The sequence below is a fragment of the Anneissia japonica genome, unplaced genomic scaffold, assembly GCF_011630105.1.
Source record: "Anneissia japonica isolate Jap-2015-1 unplaced genomic scaffold, ASM1163010v1 scaffold4479_len244543_cov124, whole genome shotgun sequence".
Lineage (NCBI taxonomy): Eukaryota > Metazoa > Echinodermata > Crinoidea > Comatulida > Comatulidae > Anneissia > Anneissia japonica.
Window position 1 is genome coordinate 53881 of NW_022752934.1, and position 9297 is coordinate 63177.

Below are 9297 nucleotides of genomic sequence, written 5' to 3' on the forward strand. Positions count from 1 at the left end.
CGTGCACGGTCGTGTTACCGGTAGGCCTATCTAGGATGACTAGCTTAACATTTCGTTAAATATTACAATACTGTACTGTGCTACGATATTATAATGGCTGTTTGCCTGATGTTTTGTAGATTTACTGGCTGGACGCTTTGATGGGTGTTAATAAATTGAAGTTGAACACGTATAGGACGACTCCAGCTCTATTATTTCGGAACTGTGTGCTTTGCTTGGCCTATGAAACGACACAACCTCTACAATAAGCACACATTCAATTCACCAAAACACAGAAACAGCATAGAACTTTCAAAGTTCATATGGAAACTAAAAGACAGCAAAACACAATACAATATCAAATGGTCCATTATTGATAGAGCCTCATCCTACTCACCCAAAACAAAGCGATGCAATCTATGCAACGCAGAAAAGTTTCATATAATTTATGAAGACAAACAATCTACTTTGAAGAAAAGGCACCAACTCCTTTCAAAATGCAGACACCGTGCCAAATTCCTACTCAAAAACACATAATACCTAATTTGCATCTACACCGGCCCAACTCTACATATACACGTCAAATTTGAAATTCCCTTCACTCCTGAAGATTGCCTAGTGCATAAAACAGCCTGTAGAGTGAAATTACAAGTTCCTTATTATTATTCTTATTATTATATATATATATATATATATAAATTTATACATGCATACTTGAATACATATTTACATACATACTATGTACGGACACACATTATGATAATATATTATACAATATAATATTTATATTATACTTATTTTTATAGCCATAATCATAGGATAAAACCCTGGATGTCAAGCCAGATGATGCATTATTAGCAATAAAATTTGGAAATACTTCAACAGAAACATTAACCCTGGCATTTTACTTTTGAGATATAATTGGTGAGATATGATTGTCATTCCGCCAGACAACGAGGGCTTTGTTCCAGTTTACACATTATAATAATAATAAAAATTATAATAATAATAATAATATAAACTTTATGTAAATATTTATATAATATATATATATATATATATATATATATATATATATATATGTGTGTGTGTGTGTGTGTGTGTGTGTGTGCGATAAGGACTCGGTGTGTATGTGGGAGTGTGAGTGGGGAAGCATATATTTACTCCTATTATGAACAAGCGAAGAGTTCATTGTGGTTACAACCTAGAAGGCCTACGCGACAAAAAACAGTTGGATGAAGCAGTATAATATTACAGCACATTCTCCCTTTACATTTTCTAATCAACAGTATGTATTATTATTTATTCTCCTGTTAGCCTAATCAACAATACATTTTTTTTTAATTCTCACGATATACGATTTCCGAAATTAACTTGCACTTGTGTGGCCGTGGTCATGGAATAATTTCAAATTAACCTGTTTTCGTATACCTCATGATTTCATAAAGTATGCTAAATAAACTGATTATATGCCATTACTATCGACATGCACAATTGCGGCTGAAATTACTAGATGGTCTATTATGATTGTCGGTTAGCGGTCTGATTAGACAAGAGGGCAAATGTTGTGCATGTTATGCTACTACATTTTGTCGTTGTTTGGCCGTTTAATTTTATTAGACCAACCTCAAACCGTAGCCGTCAATAGAGTATCATCTAGTAAAGATACTTATCAAAAGTTCGTCATTCTACGTTGTGAAAAACCGCTAGAAATTAGATTTTAAATTAATATTTTACAAAAATTGGGCAATAGAGGGCGGGCTTTCTGTAACATTTAACGGGCCGCCATTTTCTTTATACTTGTCAGATTTGAATTTTTTTTTACATTTTCTGATTTAAAAAAAAAAAATGGTTTTCATTAATATTAACTTTCGTGATAACCGACCTATCTGTTAAAAAAAGTTTTTGATTAATTTTAAAAACCTTAATGCAGGACGCTTTAGCCTTTATAAATTTCACAGCATTGTGTTTATGAAATCATGAAAAAATATATTTTGACAACGGATGGCTCGATTTTCACGAAAATTGATATAAATGAAGACTATATTTTTTTAGGATCAGAAAATGATAAAAATAATCAAATCTGACAAGTAGAATAAAAATGGCGGCCGGTTAAATGTTACAGAAAGCCCGCCCGCTATTGCCAAATTGTAAAATATTAATTTAAAATATAAATTCTAGCGGTTCTACACAATGTAGAATGACGAACTTTTGATTAATATCTTTACTGGATGATACTCTATTGACGGCTACGGTTTGAGGTTGGTCTAATAAAATTAAACGGCCAAACAACGACAACATTTTGTAGCATAACATGCACAACATTTGCCCTCTTATCTAATCGGACCGCTTACCAAAATCATAATAGCGGCAATTGTACATGTCGATGGTAATGGCATAATAATCAGTTTATTTAGCATACCTTATGAAAGTATGAGGTATACGAAAACAGGTTAATTTTTAAATTATTCCTTGACCACGGGCACACAAGGGCAAATTAATTTCGGAAATCGTATATCGTGGGAAGTAAATAAAAATATTGTTTGATGGTAACAAATTGTTGATTAGGCTAACAGGAGAATAAATAATAATACATACTGTTGATTGTAAAGGGAGAATGTCACAGTTCTGTTCTGTCGCTTCACTGTGATATATCCTCTGTGTTGTAATATTATACTGCTTCATCCAACTGTTTTTTGTCGCATAGGCCCTTCTAGGTTGTAACCACAATGAACTTTTCGCTTTCTCATAATAGGAGTAAACACATACTTCCCCAATCCCACATACACACACATACACTGAGTCCTTATCGTACCTGTCTNTGTACATCCACTACCAATTAATTAAACAGACTTTTATTGGTCTAACCCAAGAGTGCAGGAATCAACAGACTTTAAATGATGCTTATGGTAATGATAAATCATAACGATAAAATGGCAAACAAAATCCATTTTGTACTGTAGATCACAGATTAATATTTATTGCTTTTGCAGTCACAATTATATAATATTATAATAACATATTTATACAAATGAATGTATAGTGCTGAAACTACAAAGTTAATATACTGAAGTTTTATAAATTCACTGGAAGTCGACTGTTAATAAAAATTATACTGTATATTTCTTGCACTAGAAATTATAAGAAAACAACTACAATTAATACCTTAAGTTTAGTTTGCAACTCATTTTTTAACCTCAGTGATTCTTATAGTAAAATTAAGCATCAAGAACATTGAGAATTTAATTTGATACAGAGATGTGTCACTAAAATAGAGAGGTAACTTTACAAAGCCTTTATGAAGATCAGCTGAATATTGCACTGAAGAAACATTGTACAGTAATAGGATTTTATACATAACCTGTATTAGTACAGTAAAACAAAGGTTACTGTTTTTTTCTTTTTTGTTCGAATGTACATTACTAAAGATATAATTATTAAGCAAAACCTGAAAATACTGCTTTATTTAATTACTACTATACTAAATATCATTCACACCATAATATTATTAATAACAAAACAATTTAATATTAATAAATATCAATACAAATAATTGAAAAATGTAGATTACAAAAGATCTGTCCACGGAACAAGATTTAAAACATAGATAACAAATTTGTGGTGAGCTTCTTGTCTCTGACTGGGGAAACATGCATTATAATACAATATAATTACAATATATTTGTACTAATATACAGACAATTTAGCATAAAATGTGAACATTACTTTAAAAAAAATAATGTAAAACATTGGTTGGTCATTTAAAATGACATACTTTAAATTCCAAAATACAGTGCATTCATTCAGTGATATGCAGTATGAAGCTTCTGGAAGAAATTTAATTACGTTACTAGTCTTGAGTGATGTTCTTGTATTGAAAATTTCAAAGTACTGTACTACTTATTATGTGTATGTTTTTGTATTATATTAACATTTCACACTTTTCACTACTGTACATACAATATCATTAAAATCCCACCTTGTTTTAAGGAATATAAAACCAAAACGTTGCTTGCGACGATTTCTTCACATTAACACACCTAAGTGAACACATAATTATTAGTGTAGAAATTCACTTAACTTAAACACCAAGCTATTCAACTCCACAGCAATAAACATGGTACTACCAATGACTTTCCCCTTTTTTAAAAACATATTAATTCATGATCAGATATATAAGGTGGTTAGATAACTTAAATAAATAAAATACTGACACTTCATAATTAATTTCATAGATTTTATAATTACAGTAACATCATGAAAAAGGGGTAGTAAATATTTGTTAGCCTATAAAGTGCTGCATGTCATTTTACTATTATTAAAGTAGTTAATTCTATGAGGGGGGGGGGGGGCCAACAGAACATTTTTCCTGAGCAATTTTTAAGAATTGCACAGTATGTAATATGTATACTTCATTCTCATTGCACAGCAATTAAATTAAACACTATAAAGTAGAAAGTATTTAATGCTAGGTTTGTACTTTAAATTCCAGGTTTAGGTCAAACAAAAATTTCATCTCACAATACAAGGCTTGGTTTCAAAACATCTAAAGATGAAAGAAAAAATAATATGTATCATTATACAGGAGTAAAAAGATTGTTGCATAATTATGATATTTTGTTTGTTTATTTATTCAGTTTATCATTCATTCATTTATTTAGTCATCCATTTTTATAATTATTTAACCAGACAGGTTCAAATTTACAGTGAGAATCGATTGTGAAATGTAGTGTAAAATGTTTCTTTGATTTTTCTATGCTCAATATTTGTTAGATTATACATAATGTATGTAGGATCATGAATTGTATGAAAGACAGGACAGTTCTTTGTGTGTGTGTGGTGAGTGTATTTAGCAACTGTAGAATAATTGAAAATAAAAAAAGTTCTTAGGTTATTAGGCATAACAATCTTGGATTTAATTCCAATTTGACTGCTTGCATACAATATACACAATATATTTTTAGAAATAGATTCAGTTATGTTTTTGTTACAAATAAATTATCCCATTGTTTTACATGGTCCCTATTATCTTTTCCCGAGTGTCTTGAATACAATATACAATACATTGTCTGTAGAGAAGAAATAGATTTAGTTATGTTTTTGTAAAGTTACAATGCAAATTATCGTATTGTTTTACATGGTCCCTATTATTATAAAATTTTGACCAATGTTTCTCTAAAGTAATCTTTACACGTAGCTAGGACCATAATACATGACAAAATTTTATGTGAGCAATGGACAAAATGTGACCAGTAATTAAAGTACAAAAAATAATTAAATTTATCTTATAAAACTGTATCATCTTCGAAATTATGAAATAGGAAATGAAAAAAAGCATGAAAACCACATTTTATTTGTAGATGTATGACTACATTTACAGTAATAATTAAGAATTGACATAAGGGATGCAATCTTTCCAAGAAAAAAAAAAACTAAGAAGAATATAAAAGAAATTCTATTGTTTTTTTCCTGGGACAGCCAGATTTTATGTTGCCCTAGAAATTTGTTTTCAATACTATATCTCCACTGAATAATATATAGCATATTTATCTATAGCTGGATGTCTGGGTATATATATTAAAACGTCAGGAAGACACATGATTTTTAAAATTCAAATAAGTACTGTAGGACCCAATATTTAACTGTTTTATTTTTGCCTGATATTTTTCAAGATAGTTGAACCGCAGCATCAGATAAGGTACATTAAGCCTCAATTAGTTTACCAAAAGAGAAAAAAAAATCTATTTGTTATATGCATGGAGTTACTGTATCCATGGTGTATGTACTGTACAGTATGAGGAATGAACAAAATGTAAAGTACTGTATGAATACCCTCAGAAATATTTTTGGATGTTTTATAAAACTGATTACTATTGGCGTATTACTTACTTTCAGCAGTCTTTATATATAAGGTGACTGGTTGTCGATATCAGGTTCATCAAGTCTCAGAATCCTCAATGTTTTTCAGTTAAAACGGTAGCTTGTTCTGATGAATTTTCAGTAATTAAACATCCTCGTTGGCAACTTTGAACCAAAATTCTTTTGTTTTTAATATGCACTGTGATCTTCTGCCATTAAAGTAGAATGAGTACAGTAGGTAAGAGTCCATCTCAAAAGACCAATGGAGTCTCACAGATGTTATGCAACATAAATAAGTAGTATTCGCCAGTCTTGAGAACATCGATATTCTTTTAACACAACAGCGTTCCAAGACAGCGTTGATGGAAGGTCTTTATGCGCTTTGTCTGTATTTCAGTGGTATTCTAAACTTCTCCCTTATATAATCTCAGTGCAGCTCTGTAGATGCAAATCTTGTAAAGGTTTGTATGTTGTGGCTTTTCCATAAATTTCTTAAGAAAAAAATCAAAAACAAATTATATTTAAATACAAATATTCCTCAAAAAATACTCTCCCTCACTCTCTCTGTCTCTTGGCCTACCTAATGTACCAATGCTATCTGGCGGTGGTTGGTTTGTCAACGATATACTATGGGTAAGCCATAAAAAGTATTATGAATTAAGTTTGTAAATTCAATATACATACTATACAGTGTAATAAAATTAATTATAATTTACAATACCGTATAATACTCATTTAAAAAATAGTACATTTTATATATTTTTTTTAATTTTTAAGAAAACAACATACAGAAGGCATGGCCTATATGGTGAGTTGGATAACCGAGCGGTTAAGGGTGGGGAACGTCCGTGTACAGTTATAATATCGGATTGGTTAGAATGGCACGTACGCCTAGGTTCTGGTTGTGAAACAGTTCTTCACGAATAAGGACTATAAACCATAGGTCGAGTGTAGTTAACTTCGAGAAGAGTAGGGGGTTTACGATGGCATATTGGTCAATTTAGCCCCTACTGAAGAGCCGCTGGTACCGGTTTACCTGATAGCTCAGACACGTAGAGACCCTTAGGGGTGAAGCAAGTTACATAGTGTAAGAGCCGTCCACACCTTGAGTGCTTTAAGTATCATTTTGGTGTGAAGTGCTTTATGTAAATCTATTTACTAAAATGTTCACATCAATCATCGTAGAAGCTACAAAGCCTTAAAATATGTTGGCTATTTTAAAATAAGTTGACTATTTTGTCAGTTTTACCAGGTCATTTCTCAACAAAAATGAGCTAATTGGTGGTGAAAAAACTACTTGACGCTACAGTAACAAATCAACTCAGCCCCAAAAGAAAGGACCCTACCCTGCCAATATGCCAGGATTACTGTAGCAGGCTGGAGCCATAGAGACCGTCCCAGAAGGGCCTACGTCTGTAACATTTGCATGTTCCATCGCAATTTGGATAGGGCCGGACTTATCCAGCCCTGAAAGGCTAGGCACCTACATATTTATAACTCTATTCCTCGACCCTGCTACTTATGGAGACCGGGCTAGGCCTAACTTGAGCCTCCTCAGGCCTATGTCCTATGTCCCAATGTAGGCCTAGCTAGGGCCTAGCCTAGCGGGTCATACTGTCCTAATACGAAGCCTAGACCAGGCCTGTAGAGGCCTTAGCTAGTAGGCGGGATAGAGTCTGACAAAGAACCCTCCTTGTTGACTGTGTTGTTGAAGAGTTTTGGAAAAAAACATTCTAGGCTTACCTGTATACTGTAGTTTATATATTTTCTTAATTTTGAAATACACAAAAGCACGTCCATAATCCATGATGCTATCGTGTACTACTGTATCGCTAGGCCCAGGTCTTGTCCTTACACAATAGTAAATCTTCCATTTGTTGGGGTTTTAAAAATACACAGAAAAGCAGTATATATTTATAAAATTGTTAACAATATATTTTAATTTTATACAAATATTTGATTTAATTAATAATAAGATTTGTTTTTAACACTAAAAATCCATTATTGAAGTAATGGGTTACGCCCTCTCGGTATGCCTATCCTTTAGTACTAGAGAAAAGGTTAGTGAAGTGGTTACTTGCTAACGCAGATCATTAATGGTCAATGACGAAAGTTAACAGATAGTCAATTGCATTACTTCTCACAAGTTAACAATTACTTATGTACTAATTGCAGAATCGGGTGGCCACCGAGGAGCAGCACGTGGCATCGCGTCGTGTCGTCTGATTCTCACATGGAGCGGAGTTACATTCGTCGTAGGACGGTCGTGCAGTGGGTGCCCGGCTTTTAAATACAGTATTTATCTACAATACTCTTTAATGATGTTGAACATTCTACTGCAATTATTTTCTGATAAAGAAAATTGAATACAATTCTAGGATTTCATTAGGATATATAAAGATTTTAAAGTTATTTTTAATCAACCAATAACGGTGAAGACGTACTTAAGAACGTTTCGAGACCTGTCAGGTCTCATTTTCTCAACTAGGGTTTCATTGCTTCCGTGTGGCAGAGGAATGGGCGACGACGTTAGTATACCGATGACGTTGTGCTGCTTTAGAGTAGCGCCACCAACATTAGGTCCTATCGACGTCCCCCTCATGACTCTTTTATTTGCCTTGTCATGGCATGTCGATGAACTACATTATTTGCTGCTGTTTCTCTTCCTCTGTCTCTCTTCTTGAATAATCCCTGACACTATAATATCGTTATCTTTATTTGATTGTAATTCTAACCATTTAATCTGATTTATATGAATTGTATCACAATGTTCACTCGAATTACAAAAAAACATAAACCTACACTAAACCAGTAATAACAGAATTAATGAACTTTTAGAGGAATTTCGACATAATATTATTAAACCTACACTTACCCGTAGATTCCGTAGTTCGGTACAAGTTGACTGTTATAATCATTTGAATGATGATCCACTTAAATTCTGTACCGTACATCTTTAAGCATACAGATGTAACGATATTACTCCCCAGTAGGTCTAAAAATCTGCGACTGAGAAATGTCGCTTTTCCCTATACTGTCACCTGATTTAGAACAGGATTTCTGAATCTCGAATTCAATGTCTGACTCAGTCCCCACTTATTTTCAATTCAATAATTCAATTCTTTTATTCATTCTTTACAATTAATGACCATCCGAAGCGGAATTGCAGATTTGTATTTACAAGTTTTCCTACCAAATATAATACAATTTAAAATACCGTAAAAAGAATAAGACCATTACAATAATTACAACTACAAGCACATAATAATACAACAGTTTTTTTACGGTGACTTCCCTGTGTGTTTTGTATTATTATTACAATATAAATGTAAAGAGTTCGTAGCTAGCGTTGTCAAACGCGTAGGAGAGCAAATAATCAAGTTTAGGGAAAACGCCAAACGTTTTACAATTGTGTAAGAAATTATAATACAATTCAGGTTTAGTGAAACGTAAGGATAT

The 9297-nt window shown here is 32.4% G+C and overlaps 1 protein-coding gene and 1 long non-coding RNA gene across 2 annotated transcripts in view; both read right to left on the reverse strand.

The window, feature by feature from the left end:
• The window catches only part of LOC117122484 (low-density lipoprotein receptor-related protein 2-like), a 36842-nt gene extending 27969 nt beyond the window's left edge, over positions 1-8873 (reverse strand). Inside the window, exon 1 of the mRNA XM_033268072.1 lies at positions 8714-8873. Within this exon, the coding sequence (XP_033123963.1) occupies positions 8714-8792 (79 nt within the window). The 5' untranslated portion in view covers positions 8793-8873. The remainder of the gene's footprint in view (positions 1-8713) is intronic.
• Positions 4323-8001, reverse strand: LOC117122483. Its single transcript, XR_004447718.1, has 3 exons — positions 7582-8001; positions 5869-6329; positions 4323-4525 (listed from the first exon to the last, which is right to left on the reverse strand). It is a non-coding gene; the product is annotated as an uncharacterized LOC117122483 (long non-coding RNA).
• Positions 8874-9297: the final 424 nt, after the last annotated feature.